Source organism: Heterostelium album, assembly GCF_000004825.1.
Source record: "Heterostelium album PN500 unplaced genomic scaffold PPL_contig8, whole genome shotgun sequence".
Lineage (NCBI taxonomy): Eukaryota > Evosea > Eumycetozoa > Acytosteliales > Acytosteliaceae > Heterostelium > Heterostelium album.
In genome coordinates, this window is record NW_008805085.1 from 647,187 (window position 1) to 667,121 (window position 19,935).

Genomic DNA, 19,935 nt, shown 5'->3' on the forward strand with positions numbered 1-19,935 from the left:
ACTTTTATTGTTTTTTTTTATACTTATAAATGTATCATATACATATTAATAATTTCTTAATACTTAAAACAAAAAATCAGTTCTCAGAAAAAATGTGGAAACTGTGTTGTTGATACTTTCTAGAAAAAAGAAAAAAGGTAAAGACAAACAAATAAGAAAGTGTTGACGACCACTATTTTGGATGAAAAGAATGAATAAACATATATTTATATTAGTGTTTAATAATTATATTTTAAAGAGATTAATTTTTAGATTTATTAGCTCTATAAATTCATTAAAAGCCGGTAGATATCGTTACAAATGGAGTGAAGTTATCATTAGACCATGTGTATTGATTGCACACAACTATATCGATGACTTAAAATTGTGTTTAGAGCAAAGGAGTTTCGAGAATAACTATGATAGGCGAGGAAATAGTTCAATAGATAGCATTCCAAAGATATTCAAAGTTGCCATGAAAACCAAGAGTGATCTTCAATTGATACGATATCTTGCCGACCATTATCAAGATGAATTGGTAAAGCAAAGCGTTGATCAACGATCTGGATATATGTCATCGTCGATAGCATTCATCAATATCAATAGAATCATAGCGAATGCAGCGAAATTCGATAGATTCGATATCATTGATTATCTTTTAAGTAGATTCGCGTCGTTCAGCCAATGGGATTGGTATTCGGCAATGGTTAAAGCACCGCTTTCCAACAATTTTGAACTACTAAAGTATTTTGTGATAGAGTGTAATAACAACGGTGGATACGACACCAAACAAATGTCAAATCACAAAAAGACAGTGTTGGACAATGCCGCGCTAATTGGAAGCATTGAAATGCTAGAGTATGTTATCGATACTCGTAGACAGGATCTCCAACAGAGTACGATGTTTAGATATGCAATCCAAGGCGGTAGAATGAATGTATTTAAATATCTATTGAAGAAGTTTAAACATCGGCTTGCCGTTGAGAGGGATCACCTCTTGGAAGTGGCATCGGCGCACAATCAATTCGAAATGGCAAAGATCTTAATGGATCACGGTGTGGTAGCTAATTATTCTATTGCAATGGCCAATTCCATTAGAAATGGCAATCTCACAATGCTCCAGTGGTTTCACGATCATGGCGATGGTTTTAAAAGTTTTTTGAATACCGAATCAATGTTCTACGCGGTGATAAACGGTGACTTTGAAATGGTTCGATGGATTCACTGTAACACTACTATTGAACCAACAACAGAGATGTTCGATACGGCTGCCAGACTCGGATATCTAAAGATTCTAAGATATTTCCATGCGAATTTCCCAAATACAAACTGTAGTTATGAAGCGTTCGATGACGCCGCTGCCAACGGCCACCTGGACGTCCTCGAATTTCTAAATGAGAATAGCAATGTAGGTTGTTCTATACAGGCAATGAATGAAGCCTCAAGAAACGATAGACTCGATGTTATTAAATGGTTACATAATAATAGGAGTGAAGGATGTAGTAAAAAATGTATGGACTATGCTGCTAGAAATTCGAATTTGCATATTGTCAAGTGGTTACATCAAAATCGTACTGAAGGTTGTACCACCGATTCTCTAGATCATGCTATTTTCAACGAAGATTTAGAGATGGTAAAATGGTTTTATCAGAATAGAACTGAAGGGTCTACTTACAAAGTAGAAGAAGTCATTGCACAAGGAAACAAGGAATTAATTCAATTTATATTAACCAAAAATAAATAAAAATATCATATAAAACAGATTGATTTTTAAACATTGTAAATGTGAACTTCACTTCACCCAACAAATCGATAAACCCGAATATTTAATTTACACACATTTTTTTATTTTATTAAGTCTTACCACTTTTTTTTTTTTTTTTTCATTTACTTTTACAATCAATCCAACAAATATATACATATGTTTATTTATTATATTTATTTAGACTAATAATAATAATAATAATAATGGATGTTAGAAGTGATAATTTAGGATTTCAATGTTCTACTCATAAACGAGTATATGAAAACATTTGTCATAAATGTAATAAGCTATTGTGTGGAAGATGTATTACTATTCACAATAAAGAGTTTGATCATATAAAGTATTGTGATCATATCGATGATCTAAAATTGAATCTTAATCATCAGTTTGGAAGTGATGTAAACAATAATATTAATAGCTATAGTGATTGCTTCACCGCTATCAATAATAATAATCATCTCAATCAGAGAATCGAAACGATTTGGTCAACTATAAAGTCATCGGCACACTATCATCAATCGTTAGCTACCACCGAGACCGATATTACCAATCATTTCCTTGAGCTGCATCAATATCTTATCGTTGAGGAGCAGAAGCTAAAGAGACCGATCATCCAGAGCAAAGAAGATGTCAACACCACCATTGATTGCAAGCTCAAAGAGTTGAAATTCCTTGTCAACACAATCAACAATCATAATCTATTTGTAAAGTATAACGGTGACATCAAAAAAGAATACGCTCAAAAGAATAATCATAATAGTAATAATGATAATTTAGAGTATTCATCGACTTGTTCAGATTCAACAGATTGTTATTCCATTCCAAAGATAATGGCATCAATACTATCTTGTTCAACACTCTCATCTTTTATTCAATCTAATAATAATACATTGTTTTGTCAGTACACCGAAAATAATAATTTCGACATGAGAGATCTTCTTGCACAGTATAATAATAATATCGATTCCTATACATTGGATACAATCTACAAGTATAATAGTCAATTTAAAACATCGGGAGATAGCCTGTCCAATGGAAATCAAGATCACTATGAGTTGGAAATTAATAAATTCGATACTAACAAACTAAATGAACTTCTAACTCAGTCAATTAAGATGTCAACTGTATCGTTACCACCTGTTATTCATACGGACAATGTTCTACCGACAAAATATCCATTCATCTTTACCACTCACACAAGCAAAGGTGCAACACTAATAGATATTAACAACAAGATTATCGATGAGATTCAATCTAAAAAATACGACTTCAACGGTACCTACAATTCCATGGTAAAAGTCGGTGACATCATCTACATATTCGGTGGTTTCAAGAATAAGACCAAGTATTTTAGATATTCGACATTGAATGGATCCATTGAGGTATGTGATATGGATGGTATAGAAGGTGGTCGTTGGATATCGGTTTGCTACGACGGTATCGATCATATCTACATGATCAATCGTGATGTACACTCCAGATTGGACAGATACAACATCAAGACTGAAAAGTTTGAGAAAATCGATACTTTTGGTGTTGGTGGTGTCCAGATTCTATCGCTCTTCTACAAAGGATTGATCTACTCATTCTCATCGGCTGCTAATACCATCAATATCTATGACGTCGGCAAACACAATCTCCAAGAGTTGAAAATCGATAAACTTTTCAATGCCACCATAGCTGCATGCACCGACGGCAATGGAAATGTCTACCTACACAGTAAAGATAACCTTTTCATTCGATTCAATATCGAAACAAATGATACTATCGAACTTCAACCACTCGGATACTTTGAACAAGCATTGTCAATGACCTACCAAAAGATTTCTAGTTCCGAGAGTTATATCTACTTGCTTGGTGGTGTTCGATACAATAATCACCGTTATTCCATTAAAAACAATCAATGGGAGAATATCTTTGACGATGAAAAGTATGAAAGAATCTATTGTTCATCCACTATCTTTGATTCCACTTATCAATTATCATATCAAGCTTAGAATAATATAATTTCGAAAACAAAACAAAATAAAATGTAAATAAATAAAATTGTTATTATTATTATATCTTTTTATTTAGTTTATTTTTCTTACATTCCAATGATTGTATCTGGTTCAAACTTATATCTATATTCAAGTTCATATTCACAACTTAAAAAAAAAAAAAAAGAAATTCTTTTGCTTGTTATGAATATAATAAATTGTGTTTATTATGATTTAGATACCAAATTTCTTCATATAACCTTCAAGATCAAACACATGCATATATGCAACTCTATATTCTCCGGAATCAGATGATCCAGCACCATGTTTTGCTTCCCAATTGAGTTTGAATTCTTCTTTTTCAGTGTAGACATACTTGGCATCAACTGAGTTGATATATTTGAGGACTGGGTCACCAGTGAACAATGTGGCCAAGAATCCCCAAAGAACTTTGACAAGCGCCAAAACGATGAGAGCTCCACCCAAGATCAATGATAATGGTCCAGCCCAACAGGTTGTTGCGAAAATAAGACAAAGTCCATATCCAACTGCTGCTGCTACTTCGAGAAGCGATAGTACGAATATTCCCCAATTGCCTTCCTTGGCGCTAGTGATAGCATCATACAATGAGAATCCAATTGAGATGAGAAGGAATACTGGCATCAATTTAGAAGCAATACCCATAAAACTCTTGGTGATAATCTTTGGTAAACCCTTGAACACAGCAGTAATTGTTTTGGAAATAGCGGTGTTGGAGTAATGTCTGAGGATATCTTTAATCTCTTGGGCCATATAGTAAAAGATCTTCTTTCCAACAACTGATGTAGCGACATCTACCACAGAGAGAGCTGTACCGGTATAAAGGAGTGACTTGTCAAAAGTCGTAAGTTTATCATAGTTCATAAAACCATAGGCAATGGCTGCGAGTTGACAACTGAACAATAGACCATTGGCAAACTTGTAGAATACTGCATTATCTTTCAACATTGAGTATGCTTGGGTTGCTTTTCCGAGATCATCCATTTTGACAATAAATCTGAAATCTTCCACGGTGAAAACATGATTTGAAGAAAGTTGTGCAGCTGCGATAGACTCTTTGTTCATAAATGTAAAATAACCAGATGAAAGTTTATGTGATAGCTTTACCAAACTACCGCTATTGGCTTTCAAGGTGGAAACGACAGAGTAGAACTCATTTGTAGAATCCTTGTTGATCTTCTTGAGTTCTCTAGTAATGTTGTGTTGGAATATTTTACGATTCATTGGTGAATCCTTGATGTTGTGTGTTGAAAAATATGCAAAGAGAGCATAGTTGTAGAGTGGTAGAATATCATTGGAGAGACCCAATGTTGGATCTAAAAGATCCAATTTGGTTTTCAATTCATTATATCTAACTTGGTCGATCTCCTCTTTGTTATCTTTATTTGTCCATTGGAAGGTGGCGGCTTCTCCTACCCATTTATTAAGAGTTTCAAGCTTAAGATAATACTCCTTGACCTTTGGAATGAGATTCTTGGCATACAAGATGTATGGGAAGAATTGTGGTGCTGTGGTCTTCATTGACAGGAAAGTAAGCTTCATTGTTTGGTCGGTGAACAAAGTGGTCGAAGTTACATTCTTGAGTTCAGATTCGACAACATCGAGCTTGATCTTGTATCGGTAAGCATCGGAATCTTTACTACTCTGGAGAGACTGGAGCAATGCGAGCTGAGCATAGGATTTATACATATCACCGACCTTGGTGTCTGTAAGTAACTCTGTGAGGTCGGCAGAGAGGGTTGGCTTGGTTTTGTTAATTGCTGTCAGAGCCAAATCGGTTTGGTGGTAGGTCGAGAGATCAGACAGATATTTATCGGTGGTGGCTTGAACGACATCGACCTTGTCTTTAAAAGTAGTCAGAGCAGCATAACCTTCAGCAGTCAAGGTAGATTCAGCAGGAATTGGGTCGAGAATAGCTTTGATCTTTGTTTCTCTCCAAGTGATAAAGTCTTGGATAAATTGTCCAGCTAGTTTAGTTGTTTCAGTCATTTTTATATACAAATAATTTGAAATATTATAAAGATAAATAAATTTATAATTAATAATTTGCAATTGATTAATAAATTTATGATTCTTTTGAAAGATTTATCATCTATTTTTTTTTTTAACTGATAAATGTTGTGAAGATATTTTACTACCTAACACAATAAATTGTTAGTTACCCGAAGTTTGAACGTTGGGATTTAAATATAAAAATAGATGATCATTCGTTTAACAAACATCGATTGAGCTCTGAAAGTATGAAATTCGATCAAATTAATCACCCAATCAACGAACCGGTTTATAGATATTTAATTTTTAGTTCTTTTTGGTCGAAATTCAAGTAAAAACAGGTTCACAAACTTGAGCTCATTTGTTCAGATTAAAGAAACTGATTTGCGAGTGCAAAAAAAACCCCATTAAAAAAATCTTTCGAACCAGATGAACTTTTCTAATTTTTTTTAATTTTTTTTAATTAATTTTATAGATTTTATTCAAAATAAAACCTGGATTAATCAATCGTTTGATAATTATTATTTAAAATCAAAAAAATATAGTTATATATTTATTTATATAAATTTAATATGTCTTCTGCACCAATTAAACTAGGAGGAAAGTTCTTGGATGATTTCCAAGCTTGGAGAGATGCCAAGATTGCAGCACAATTTCCAAACATTCCAACATTGTCACCCGACACTTTGACTCCACAGAACTTCTTGGCGATATCAACATTCGACCCAAATTCCAAAGTTGATATTGTCAAAGACAGAGCCGAGAAATACTTTACCGATCTATTGAACTTTTCGATTGGCATGTTCCCCGGTGTGCTCTCTGATGATCTCAAAGAACTGCTTGCCGATGAAAAATCTGCCGAGTTCTACTCAGATTATTCCAAGATGTGGTTCATTCAGACCATCTACCACACTGATGCTACACTCGAGTACAAGTCAACTATCCGTTGTGGTCGTCTTGAGAGAGAGATCAACGATATTGCATACAGTGCTACACTTGCCAAACAAACAATGATGATCTATTACATTGCATTGAAAGAGTTGGTCCCACAAATACTTCCGTTCATCTACCATAGAAATACGTTCAATCCCAAGCTGAGAGCGTTCATGCTAGAGGCAGTTCAAAATCAACAAATGGCATTTAATGCATTGAAGTCCCATGTAGCTAATGTCAACGTCCCTGGAGAGTATGACCAATTCAGATTCAATGAACTCAAATCCAAACTTGATTTGTTGAATCCAACCTATAAGCTTTCCAATGATATCTTGAGTTCCTACGTTTTTGGTGGAATGGCATACTATATTTCTGGTAATATTAGAAACTGTCCATCGGTAAAGTCAATCTATTATAATACAATTCTCAAAGTTCTAAAGAGAATTCGTAAGAATCCAACAAACAAATACAATGAAATGGTCGGATTAATCACCAACACCCAAGCCGGTGATGTTGTCAAAGCCTCTACAGTTATCTCTCAGATGTTCAACAAAGTAACTTTGGAGCCACTCAATGCATTCAAAAACATAAATACACTTCAATTTTTGACCAAGGCAACTGTACTTCCTTTCAAAGCAACCAATGTAGATCCAGCTTTCAACGACCTCAAAGCCAATGCTGTATTCCTCCAATTCATCAATGCATTATACTGTGCATGTGTAATGGGTACTATTGCCTATGGTCTTTTCAATCAATCACTTGAAGTTTTCGATCTCTCTGTGTTGTATGCCGGATCAGCATTGTTTGTAGATGAATATGTCCAAGCAGTTGCACAGAACCGAATCTTCCAGAGAATGGGTGAATTCATCCGTGACTTTACAAAGAAAATCAACGATCCAGTCAAAGTTGCCAATGCATTCCAGAATATGATCCCTCATTTCATTGATAAGGCCGCTCAAGATTTGATTTCAAACATGATTCCTATGGTGTTTATGATTTCAAAGGATGCCGTTTCCTTTAATGTGTTCACCAACGTAAAGAAAAGAAAATCAGGATCGTTGTCAATTACCATTTCAAACATCGATAAAAGATTGGTGAGTCCAGTGATGACAATCCTTAGAGGTTCATCGTTCAGTTCTACCTATGCGTTGTATTTGGGAGGTGCAATGTTTGGTCTTTCACTTCGTAAATACATGAATCAATCACTTATTGGTTACATTACTTTAAGGAATATGGTTCGTGCATCGAACCCTAACGCACCAGATCAATTGGCAAACTACATCGAGACAATTCCATCATATTACAGAGTGGATTATGACAATGAAACTGAAGAGTTTGACGATCGTGCCGATTGGGAATCATTTTATGAAATATCCGAAAATGATTATCAAAAGGCACTAGATTTACTGGTTAATATTCCAAAAACAGTTGTTGCTTAATATTTAATTTAAATAAACATTAATTAACACTGATATTCAGTTTACTTATTTAGTTTTATTTGATTGAAGAAAATTATGAATCTTTTGATTAAGATAATTGGTAAATTCAGAGTATTTATTAAAGAATATTTAAAAAATAAAATACATAGTTTCAAAAATAGAGAGTCTTCAAAAACATCATTTGATGAGGTACTATCTATTGAAGATTCTGATTCTTGAAATTCGAGTTAACAAAATTCAACCGTTTCAGGGGTACTGATCCTACACTTTTTTGAATATCTAAAAGATCTATTTATTTTTTAAATTTCTTTAATAAATTCATTTTCAAATATATCATTTGTCGAGGGTCTTTTAGTTGGATTAACATTTAGCATTTGTTTGACCAAGGAATGATTTACTATTTAAAACAAAAGTGTAAAAATTGTGATATTTATAAATAAATAGAGAATGATACTTACTTTCCTGGAATTTCTTCATAATCTCCCACGATAATCTTTTCCATTTATTGTCGCGCCAAAGATTTTTTGTTGCGGAAAATTGGATCCTCATTAATTTAAAAAATTTGTTGATTCTTTATTTTATTATTTTTCATTTATATAATGATTTATTTTGAAAAAAACGGTTTAATAAAGAATGGTTGGTTATTCCACCTTCTAAATTTATATTACTTCCTAATATTAGATACCGATCATTCTCTAGTCTTCGAAGATCGTGATAAAATATCTCTATCTGTGCGTCTTGAATTCTTATATTTCTTATCGCTTTCGGCAATGCATTGATTTTATAAATATTGAAGTAATCGATTGGAATAATGAGTTGTTGAACAGTATCCGGTATTACACCATTTTCTAGTTTCCCAGAGAATCTCGAGAAACTTAATATATTTACAGAGGGTGGAATAGATCCGACAGAAAGTCCATCAGTGTCTTTCAAGTGCAAGTGTTTAACGCTGTTTGGTATCACTCCTGGGCGTATCTGATCAGGATATATGCAGTTGAGTTTAAGTGATTCCACAGATGACGGTATACATCCTTTCGCCAACGGTTGATTGAGCTGATACCGTAGATTCAGTGTCTTGATCGATGTTGGAAGTATATTCGGTTCGAGTGGTTCACTGTGTTTGTAGGCTAGCTCTAGATATTCGACTGCCGGTGGAATCGTATCGATTTTCAATGGCTGTGAGAATGAACCTAGTTTCAACTTCCTGACGGTCGCGGGCAGCGCGCCACACTCTTGGAGTGTGAAACAATGTCTGAAATCAACTTTGGTGATTGTCGTTGGAAAGTCACTTAGTTTCAACCGATGGTTACTATGGGATATGGAGAAGCTAATCTTCTTTACGGTGGTCGGTACATTCTCGAGCGATTGAATCGGAAGATTCTTGAGGCTCTCTACGGTTGCAGGGATTACACCTTTCTCAATGGGGAGGTGGTATGAACCTCCTAAAAACAAATGCTTTAAACGCGGTGGCAGTGTATTGACTTGCAACGGCTGGCTGTATTTAGCACCAAGATCTAGGTGTGTCAGACTGTTTGGCAAGGAATTTGGCTGCAGTGGCTGGTTGAAAGATCCACCTAAAACTAGCGATGTTAGAGATGCCGGTAGACAATCGGGTGGCAGTGGTTGATTAAATGAACGACCGAAATTAATTGAATCGATCTTTGAATCAACGAAACAACCTGGTATCAAAGGTTGATTGAAAGAGAAAGCAAAGAACAGTTTGGTAACATTCGAATAGCTAATAATACTCATCAATTTATCTAAAGATTGATTGAATCCCTCCGAAAATCTAACGGTTGTAATTGATTCATTGATTTCTGTTTCGTCATTGATATCATCTAGAATTATGATTAAAATATAATAAAATTAGTTAGTTGTAATATGAACATAAAATATACATAGAAATTAAAAATAGATAGATAGATCGATAGTTTTACCATAATTAATCATATTATCTGATAGTATAGATTGATTATTTAATAGTCTTTTGAAATCTTTTGTGTCCTCTGGCGAAGAACCTGTAATGTAGATGGTTGATTGTTGATCTGAAACTGATCTTACAACTCTAGAGTGTTCGAAATGTCGTTTATATGAATTGAAATGTAAATCAGTTATATAGAATATCGATTGATCTATTGGTAGATTTCTACTATTAAATTGTAAATAACTATCTCTCTGGTAGAACCATCTTTTACAAACTAAAGTAAAACAAATCCTGTCTATATTGTCTGGTAAATAATCAATAATTTTAGATAACAATAAATGTGATAATTGAATAAATATATGTTTAGAATTATCTATATTGATATTATTATTTTTTTATTTGTTACTGTTGATGGTAATACACCAAGATGATCAACACTATTATTATCTTTTACATTACGATCATCATCATCATCATTATTATTGTCATGTTTGTTAAATAAATGAACTTTAATAAATCTATAATTAATATTAAAGAATTCTATAATACAATTAAATATATATTTTAATAAATAAATGATCATCTTATTGCGTTATAAAAAGGTTGTGATCACAACATCAAATGATAAATCATTTTACTTTTTTTATTTATTTTTTTACTTTTTTTATTGTTGTTGTTCACTTGTTGTTAAGAATGATGGATGCAAAAATGAATAACATCTTTTTGCTACTTTGTTCATCTGATCGTCACAGAGAGTTGGATTAGAACTGTTGACAACATTACAAAGTGGACATCTTGTTAGAGTACTTGGTACTGCGAATGCTGATTCGTCGAAATCTGGTTTGGATGCGAAATGTGCTGTCGACATTCTATCGTTATTATTGATTGTTGATGCTGTACGTGCACTATTGTTGTTGTTGTTGTTGTTGTTTGCTACACCAACAAAAGAAGGTGTTTCTTCGCCATTAAATATCAGATATTCCTGTAGGTGAAGTAACGATATCAAAAACGAATAGATCAATGAGTAATCGTCATCTCTATTGCACATATCAATAGAGTCCATTAATCTATTCTCAAGTAATTTAATTGAATTACTTGTGAAATTATTATTATTATTGTTATTAATATTATTATCATTATCATTATTATTTATAGGATCAATATGAATCGATTCAAAATTATCATTTTGTTGTAATCCATTGAAGAATACAGACATCCAACCACGTGCCATCATTATTGTTAGATTGACAATGGTGATGTTGTTGATGTCTGCGCCACCAAGCAAGAGTTTCTTCCACCATGCCGATCCCTTGATGTGTAGATTGATGGGACGAATGGCAACCTCATCGTTTTGCTTTGATATCCAATCACGATAAAAGTAGCGGAATACAATATTAACACGCTTAATCGAGTATATAAAGTTCTGCCAGTGGAACAGATAGTATTGTATGAGTGGACGTCCATTTGGAATGCTAGCCGACTCTATTAGCAGACTAGAGAGATGGTTGTGCGTGCACTCCACCATCATGCGATAGAGATTGGAAGGTGGAAGCGACGCTCCTCTCATTCGGTAGTTGACAATACACAACTGAAAGACGATGGTGTACATCGACATCATCGCCTTCCTATTGAACTCAAGAGGAAACGCTATCAATGTCGACAACAAATGGTAGAACTCCTCCATTCCACCCTCCTGGACGATTTGCTTTCGCTCCTTGTACAACAGTTTCCAGATGCGTTGCTCTGTGATCTCGGGTGGTGTCTGCATCTTGGGCGTGAACAGCTTGTAGATCTTCTTGTGCAAGGCGAACTGCGTCGTCGGCTGCACCGCGCAGTAGTCGAGCTGCTGAATCGGATGCAGGTTATAGATTTTTACATAGGAAGTCGGCTGGCTCGACAAACAATTGGCGCGAATCGACATGCAGTTGTAGTCGGTGGGATCGACCATCAAACGATTTCGATGCGGTAGCGTAACGACATTCCATTTTTTCAAATAAAGTGGTTTCCACAAAAAATTGTCTTGCGACAAATTATAGAGGAAAACATCGACATACGATATGTTAGACAAGTCGGCTTCCGTCAAGTATCCGAGAATGAGAATCCAAACTTCTCTTGGCAACATTGGTCTGTAATTACTATCATTATTATTATTTTGTGTAAAACCAATTCCAGACTCTCTATCATATTGAGTTTGCTGTTGCTGTTGTTGTTGCTGCTGCTGCTGCTGTGTGAATTTCGAACTATATTTATAATCAACAAAGGAATTTATTACTTCTAAATCCATTTCTTTTTTCTCTTCTTCCTTCTTCTTTTTCCTTCCTTTTTTTCTAGTTTCCAAAAATAATAATTATTATTATTATTTATTTTATTTTTGAATGATTGATTGATTGATTAACAAACTAAACTAAAATAACAAAACAAAATTTATTCAATTCACTCAGCAGTGTTGTTGTATTATAAACAAAATTTTAATTAATTTTTATATATATGTAAAATTATATTTTTTTTGATGTCTGTTTTTTTTTTTATAATAAGTGATCAAAACTACTCTTTGTCTGTAAATTATGGTGGGATAGAATACTACAATAACAAGATAATATCATCAAAAACGATAAAAATACCAAACAAACAAAACAATCACCATTTATCGATACAGAATCAACATATCTTGTTATTATTTTTTTGATGAGTGAATTTATTTTGAAAAATATAAATATAACTGTGATAAATTTTTTATATTCAAAAATAATAATAATAATATATATATATATATATATATATAACAAAAAATGATAATTTAAACTAATGGTGTTATTAACAACACACAAAAACAAAAAACGAGGGGTAATGTTTTTGAACAACAAATTTAATTAAAGTTTGGTTTATTTATTTCCATTTTGATCAAAAAAATACTGTGTTTTTTTTCAATCTAATAATTATTAATTTTTTCTATATAAGTAAAAAAAGTAATCTTCCATCTTCATCAAAAAAAACAAAAAATAAATAAAACTAATATACAAATCTTGAAGAATTTAATTTTAAGTGTTTTATTTAGCTCAAGTTTTATTGAGATTTAAAGATGTGTGTCTGTTTGTTTTGTTTTTTAAAAATAGAAATTGTGTCATTTATATATTTTGGATCATAGATGAATTATACAGATCAGATATAGAATAATGATAATAATTTTTAATGTTTTGTAGGTAGTTTATTTTTATTTTTTTTATTTACTCCAAATAACAGGGTGTTTTTGATATGTGGATTTAATGAAAACATTCTGAGCACCAAGCGCTGCAAAATCTGAGGACGATGTCTTTTTATATCTACCATCGGGCAACATGAACCAGGCATTTGGATCGTTGCAATATACATCGATCACATGTCTCAATTCCTTGATATTGTTTGGATCCTCGACAGGTACCAAAGTCTCAACTCTTCTCTTTAGATTTCTATGGAGCCAATCTGCACTGGCAATAAATGCCTTTGGTGTTCCTCCATTACAGAAATAATAGATTCTACTATGTTCCAAGAATCTACCTAAAATACTTATAACTAAAAAAATATATTATATATATATATTATATATATTAATAACATATTAATATTAAAGATAATTAAATATGAAAACTAAAGTTACAACATACCTTGAATATTATGAGAGATACCTGGAATACCTGGTAAAATTCGACATCTACCTCTTACAACCAATTTAATGGTTACACCGGCAACGGATGCATGATAGAGTGCATTCACAATCTTCTTATCATCCAATCCGTTCATGACTGCCAGGATCGATGCTTCTTTGCCTTCTCTGGCATTCTGTGCCTCTGTTTCAATGAGTTGAATCAATGTTGATCTCATGTTCATTGGCGCAATCAGTAGTTTTCTGAATGAGGTGATTCTGCTGTAGCCAGTTAGGTAGTTGAAGAGATCACACATGTCGGCACCAAGCTGTTGGTCACAGCTAAACAATCCCATGTCTGCATAGATGTCAGCGGTACTGGCATTGTAGTTTCCAGTGGAGTAGTGATTGTACATGCGCAGTCCGTTCTCCTCCTCTCTGACGACCATTGCAATCTTGGCGTGTGTCTTCAGTCCAACCAGACCGTAGCTGACATGACAACCGGCTTGCTCAAGCAGTCTGGCATACTTGGTATTCTGCTCTTCGTCACCCGATGCCTTGAGATCGACCAACACACTGACCTCCTTGTGTGAAGCCGCTTCACAGAGCGAACGAATCAACTGAGAGTTCGAGCTGGTACGATAGATGGCAATCTTGATCGCCAACACCTTGGGATCTTTCACAGCCGATTCAATAAAGAACTGAACACTGCTGTTGAAGCTGACATACGGTAGATTGATAAGTAACTCGCCTTTTCTGATGACACTGAAAATATCTTGGCTGGGGATCTTTGAGAGATTCGCCAGTCTGTTGGGGATATGTGGAACCCATGGCTCGAATTTTAGATGTGGAAGATTCAACTTGCACAGTTCAAACAGATCGGCCAGACCGAGTGGACCGTTGATAATATAGACATCGGCTTCATCCAGACGAAGTTGAATTCTGAGCATTTCAATGATGTTCTTTGGCATTGTCGAAGACACCTCCAACCGAACCATTGGCGCGAATTTACGTTTGTGAAGCTCGGTCTTGATCAACTCGAGTAGATCGTTGGCTTCGTCTTCGTTCAACTTTAGGTCGTAGTGACGAGTCACTCTGAACAATGATTTAGTGAGAATCTTTGTATTGGGGAACAAAGTATCGAGGTTGGCAAGGATGATCTCTTCCATTGGAATCAAAGAGTAGTTGGAGCGTTGTTTGATATGAACGAATCTCGGTATCTTTAGAGGCACCTTGATTCTTACGAATCTCGTATGACCTTCCTCGTCATGCTGCAGAATGACACCGACATTCAAACTTAGATTACTTAGATTGGGGAAAGGATGACCGGCATCAACTACCAACGGTGTCATCAATGGGAATACATGTTGTAAAAAGAATGCTCTTAACTGGAATTTTTCAGAATCTTGTAAATCTTTATAACTATAGATATATAGTTAGTATCATGATATTTTGGAAATATAATTATTTAGATCTACTACTAAATTACCTTAATAAAAATACATTGTTGGCAGCCAATTCTGGTAACAATATATTATTAAATAAATTGTATTTGTCATTTATCAGATTTCTAGTGGTATTTAAAACCATGTTTATATATCTTTCCTCTGGTTTCAATGATTTTCTAGTTGAAATATATCCTAATCGTAACTAATTATTTAAAGAAATTGGTTAATTGATTTGGCATGTAGCATATGCTAATATTTAAAGGATATCATACTTTTAATGCTCTTTTACAGAAATACATATCTAAGTTCTGTGAGGTGATTGCCAAGAATCTAATTTTCTCTAAAACTGGTGCGGCTTGGTTGTACCCTTCATAAAGAATTCTATAGAAATAAATCAACTCTGTCAACTCTCTATTGAAATAAATGCGTGATCCACTTAGTTGCAATATCTTTAAATCCATTGGTAAATCTTCAGTCAGATCATTCTCATTGTTATTATTGGTGGTAGTTGTTGTTTCTTCATTGTTGTTTGTAGGTTTTAGTTGTGATTTGGGAAGGTGTGAGCTTGATGCCAATCCATTGGTTTTAGTGTAGTCTGACGATGATGATGATGGCGGTTGTAGATGATACGAAGTTGGCTGTCCGATATCAGAGTTTGATGCCGATGGAACGAGACGTGGTGTGCCGCCGGACGGCGTCGACAGATAGTTGCCAGGATTGGTCTGTGGCAGTACAATGTCGGTGAATAGATTTTCAGTGTCGAGAATCGGATAGTTGCAACAGGGCACAATGAAATGATCGTCGTCGGTCTGTACCTTCTGGAGGTAGTCAGAGTCGGGCAGAGTGTTTCCGACGGGCGGTGCAATTGAGAATACCATTGGATTCGACGGTAGATTGTTGGACGACGGAATCACCTGAGGATTCTGTACAGAGAGCAAGTTGGAAGCGCCCAGATTTCTGAATCCCATAAGACTACTCGTGAGATTATGTATCTGTGTGCCAACGGTTGGTTGAATATTGTTGGTCGACGATTTAACAAATTCAGTCGGTGAGAACAGTGGCGATTGTCCGCATTCCGCGCGCAGACTAGACAGCTTCTTGTCGTGAGCGAAATGCTCTGTAGTTGAAGCGTCACCTTTATGATGATCCTTGTCCTTCTCCTTCTCCTTCTCACGCTCCTTCAACTTGTCCTTGAAGGAAAGGTGTTTCTTCTTTGATTTACTGGCATTGCTTCCACTGCTACCACCACTGTGGTTACCGCCACCATTGAGCTTGAGCAATCTTTCCTTCTCCTTTGACGAACGCTTGGGCATGTTGGAATTTATTACTTTTCTCGGTATAGCATTGGTGTTGTCGTAGTTGTCACTGTCCGAGAGATCACTACTGTCGGTACTGGCATCCTCGTAGTCGTTCATCGACTCATTGGTTACACACGGCGATGAAAACGATGGCTGAGTGGTCTTCTCGTCGTCACTCTCAATGTCAGACTCTTCCGTCTTGACACTACCTCCATTCTCATGGTGGTAGTCATCATCATCGTCATGATTACTATGATGATGGTGATGGTGATGATTACCATTTCCATTGTGATTCATAAACTGAGTGATCTCTTCATCGATCGATGACTGTGGAGATACTCTATTCTCACGATGATTGGTATTGTCATTGACAGAGAGATGATTGATAGAGTTACCGATGTGATTGACGGAACTTGCATCTTCTACCAATCGTCGATTCAAGTCGTCGTTGATGATTGCCGCCAGATTGTTGGCACTGTCAGTCGTCGAAGTAGTGGTGGTGGTTGAAGTGTTGGTACCATTGCTTGCCTCACTATTTATGCTATCTGATGATACTGTCGTATCGATCGATTTGAAAGGTGAAATATTTTCTGTTTTTTGATTTTCAACTAAAAAAATTGCATTTGCAAAAAATAAATTTAGACAATTTTAATTAATTTGATAAATTTCCAAAAATAGAAATGAAATTCATTTCTTTCTTATTAATTAATATATTTTCTACATACCATTTAATGATGATTTCATTATATGTTTAAAATCATTGGAGTATTCAGATGAAACATTCTTATCATCTGGTGTTGTTTTATTATCCATTTTAAATGAAAAATGATATAAAAAATAAAAAAATAGTAATGTAATTACTATTAAAATAATTAGCTCTTTAATTCTATTAATAATAATTATAAATATATGTTATAATTAATTTGGTTAAATTCTATGATATATCAATATAATAATATATATTGTCTTTGTTTTGCTTTTGTTTGTTTTTGTATTTTTTTCTAAAACAAATAAATAACAATTTAAATGATAAAAAAATAATTATATATATCTGTGTAATTGAATATTAATCTAAAAATATTTAATAAATATTTTCAAACACACACAATTTAAATTTATATGAAAAAATGATCAAACCACAATAAAAAAAAGAATAACAATAATAGAAATAAAAAAAACCAAAAACCAAAAAATTAATATATTAAATAAAAAAAGAAATATTTTTCCTAAATTAAACTATAGTTTAATTAATAGTTAAATTTTGAGATATCTATGTTCCTGTGGTTTGCTGTGCTTTTTATTTATTGCAATATGAGAGTGTGTTGTTGTTGCTGCCACTTTTGTTGTGCGGTACCGAAATAAAAAAGGTTACCTCTTGTTGAAATCTTTCTACAACAACATACATCCAAATAATCAAGATGAAAAAACAACAAAAAACAAGAAAAAAAAAAAGAAATGAATTTAATTTATTATTTGATAATAATGACTGGAGGTCAATAATAGTTTTTGTTTATTTAGTTAGATTTTGGAGACTTGACATAAATTTTTAGTTAGTTAAACACATTTATCAAAAAAAGTGAAAATTTTTGGAGCTTTAATGGAGAATCTGAGTGTGTGTTTATTTGTTTATTTGGTTTTGATAGATGGTGTGGGTGTTGTTTTTGTTTTTCATTCATTCAAATATGTTACATACAATTGAATTTAAATCGTGTGTGTTTAAATTTAATTATTTGTGTGTTGTTTTTTGTTTGTGTGTGTACCTATTAATAAAAAGAGGTCTTTCAACAAAAAATGAAAGAAAAAGAAAAAGAGGCAGGTAACCTTAACCTCTACCCCCAACACCAATATCATTAGATAGTTACCAAACTACATTTGAACACTTTCTGTTTTTGCTCTTAATTTGTACTTTTCAAGTAAATAATGATAATATTAGAATCCTTCAAGGTTAGATTATTAGTGTTGGATTTAAACGAATAATACATCATGCCAATCATTTTTGGAACTAATGAAATTACTGAATGACACACATGACATCAACACATTGAGCATAAATGTAAATCTAATTGATTTAAATCATTAAGAAAACTGTCAAATACCTTTTTTTAAACATTAAATCGAATGCACCAATCTTAACCTACACCAAAATAAAATTAAATTCAATTATATTAAAAAATATTATATAAAGATAAATTTAACTAGAGATAATTATTCATACCAAATACAATAAATTATTAAATTAAAAAAATATATATTTATATTGTTTATAGTTATGTGTGAGGTTACACCCAAAAACTGACATGTTGTGTCTCAACTGGTAAAGACAACAAACACACAATTGTGCTATGAGTTTGTTTGTTTTTTGTTTTTGTTTTTTTTTTTCATTTTTGATCAAATAAATTAATTTAAACAACAATACAATTCTACTACTACTATTTATATCTTTATAGTTTTATTTTGTTTGATTATTATTATTATTATTATTATTATTTTCTTTATTTATCTTGAGGTTGGTGGTGAAGATGTAGAGAGCTCTTGAGATAATCCACGATAGATAATGTAACAGTTGAAAGCTGAGATTTTGAGGTCGACTAATAAGAGGTAGAATGCGCTGAATCCAGCTTGCAATTTGAGGTAGTTCAAGACAGTGGGTAATGTGAGATAGATCAATACGGAGAATGAGGAGGAGGTTGCTGTCGCCAGGAAGTCGTTGAACAACGATGTGATCGAACGGTTTGAACCGCTGTTCTTTGATGACGACGAGGAGGAACGACGCGATGCCGACGCCAGTAGCAATACGATGGCAACGGTGTGTGCGCAGTTAACGTTGGATTGGAGCGATCCGATCAGTTGGTTGGCGTCAAACTCGAGTGGCAGCGCACCGACCCACAACGAAAAGAATCGTGGGAGGACATCGGCGATCACCCAGCCCAGACCGATACCGAATGCACGCACATCCTTCGGTGCGTGAGACATCTGCAACAACGTGTAAATTGAAAACAAATCGATCAACACATTCACCAATCTAACCAACTCTTGTAATACACTGAAGATCGTCGAATCAAAAGATGGCAAGAATGTAGCTAAAAACATCATCTTTGCTAGTTGTGTCAAGATATTACCAATCAATCCATATCCAACTGTTGAGAGTGCTTTGAATTCACCACTAAAAAAGAAAAAGTTATTTTATGAATTTTATTATTATTATAAGTATCAATTAATCTAATATTCATTCATTTTATTTCTTGTTCTATTTGTTATCTAATTGATATCAATGATTATCTATCTGTCTTCTTTTTTAAACACATACACTTTAGTTGATTTATAAGCAATATATAATGGGATATATGTAATGGATACACAACTTAAAAAGTGTAATACTGTCATTTTTGTATTACTTTCGAATCAAAATAAATAAATATAATAAATATATATAAAGTATATGAAGGTATGAAGTGATCGATGATCAAAAGAACTTCATTAAACTAAAATTTAAATTTTAACCCCCTTTTTAAAAAATTAA

At 33.7% G+C, this 19,935-nt stretch overlaps 8 protein-coding genes across 8 annotated transcripts; 3 read left to right on the forward strand and 5 right to left on the reverse strand.

Moving 5' to 3' along the window:
* Positions 1-190: 190 nt before the first annotated feature.
* Positions 191-1,723, forward strand: PPL_03911 (uncharacterized protein; the record flags this gene model as incomplete). Its single annotated transcript, XM_020574824.1, has 1 exon — positions 191-1,723. The coding sequence occupies one exon, from the start codon at positions 191-193 to the stop codon at positions 1,721-1,723; it is 1,533 nt and encodes a 510-aa protein (XP_020435238.1).
* A 224-nt stretch (positions 1,724-1,947) lies between these two features.
* PPL_03912 (kelch repeat-containing protein) lies at positions 1,948-3,741 on the forward strand (the record flags this gene model as incomplete). Its single annotated transcript, XM_020574825.1, has 1 exon — positions 1,948-3,741. One exon carries the CDS (start codon positions 1,948-1,950, stop codon positions 3,739-3,741), a length of 1,794 nt encoding a protein of 597 aa, XP_020435239.1.
* A 61-nt stretch (positions 3,742-3,802) lies between these two features.
* On the reverse strand, positions 3,803-5,751 carry PPL_03913 (uncharacterized protein; the record flags this gene model as incomplete). Its single annotated transcript, XM_020574826.1, has 2 exons — positions 3,803-3,891; positions 3,966-5,751. 2 exons carry the CDS (start codon positions 5,749-5,751, stop codon positions 3,803-3,805), a joined length of 1,875 nt encoding a protein of 624 aa, XP_020435240.1.
* Positions 5,752-6,326: 575 nt separating this feature from the next.
* PPL_03914 (uncharacterized protein) lies at positions 6,327-8,126 on the forward strand (the record flags this gene model as incomplete). Its single annotated transcript, XM_020574827.1, has 1 exon — positions 6,327-8,126. The coding sequence occupies one exon, from the start codon at positions 6,327-6,329 to the stop codon at positions 8,124-8,126; it is 1,800 nt and encodes a 599-aa protein (XP_020435241.1).
* Positions 8,127-8,425: 299 nt separating this feature from the next.
* Positions 8,426-10,539, reverse strand: PPL_03915 (uncharacterized protein; the record flags this gene model as incomplete). The annotated part of the gene is made up of 4 exons (XM_020574828.1): positions 8,426-8,523; positions 8,795-9,964; positions 10,064-10,275; positions 10,505-10,539. The coding sequence occupies 4 exons, from the start codon at positions 10,537-10,539 to the stop codon at positions 8,426-8,428; spliced, it is 1,515 nt and encodes a 504-aa protein (XP_020435242.1).
* Positions 10,540-10,714: 175 nt separating this feature from the next.
* PPL_03916 (uncharacterized protein) lies at positions 10,715-12,334 on the reverse strand (the record flags this gene model as incomplete). Its single annotated transcript, XM_020574829.1, has 2 exons — positions 10,715-11,452; positions 11,927-12,334. The coding sequence occupies 2 exons, from the start codon at positions 12,332-12,334 to the stop codon at positions 10,715-10,717; spliced, it is 1,146 nt and encodes a 381-aa protein (XP_020435243.1).
* A 936-nt stretch (positions 12,335-13,270) lies between these two features.
* ppk1 (polyphosphate kinase) lies at positions 13,271-17,228 on the reverse strand (the record flags this gene model as incomplete). Its single annotated transcript, XM_020574830.1, has 5 exons — positions 13,271-13,599; positions 13,692-15,091; positions 15,159-15,319; positions 15,390-17,023; positions 17,141-17,228. The coding sequence occupies 5 exons, from the start codon at positions 17,226-17,228 to the stop codon at positions 13,271-13,273; spliced, it is 3,612 nt and encodes a 1,203-aa protein (XP_020435244.1).
* A 1,683-nt stretch (positions 17,229-18,911) lies between these two features.
* On the reverse strand, positions 18,912-19,799 carry PPL_03918 (transmembrane protein 147-like; the record flags this gene model as incomplete). Its single annotated transcript, XM_020574831.1, has 2 exons — positions 18,912-19,578; positions 19,723-19,799. 2 exons carry the CDS (start codon positions 19,797-19,799, stop codon positions 18,912-18,914), a joined length of 744 nt encoding a protein of 247 aa, XP_020435245.1.
* Positions 19,800-19,935: the final 136 nt, after the last annotated feature.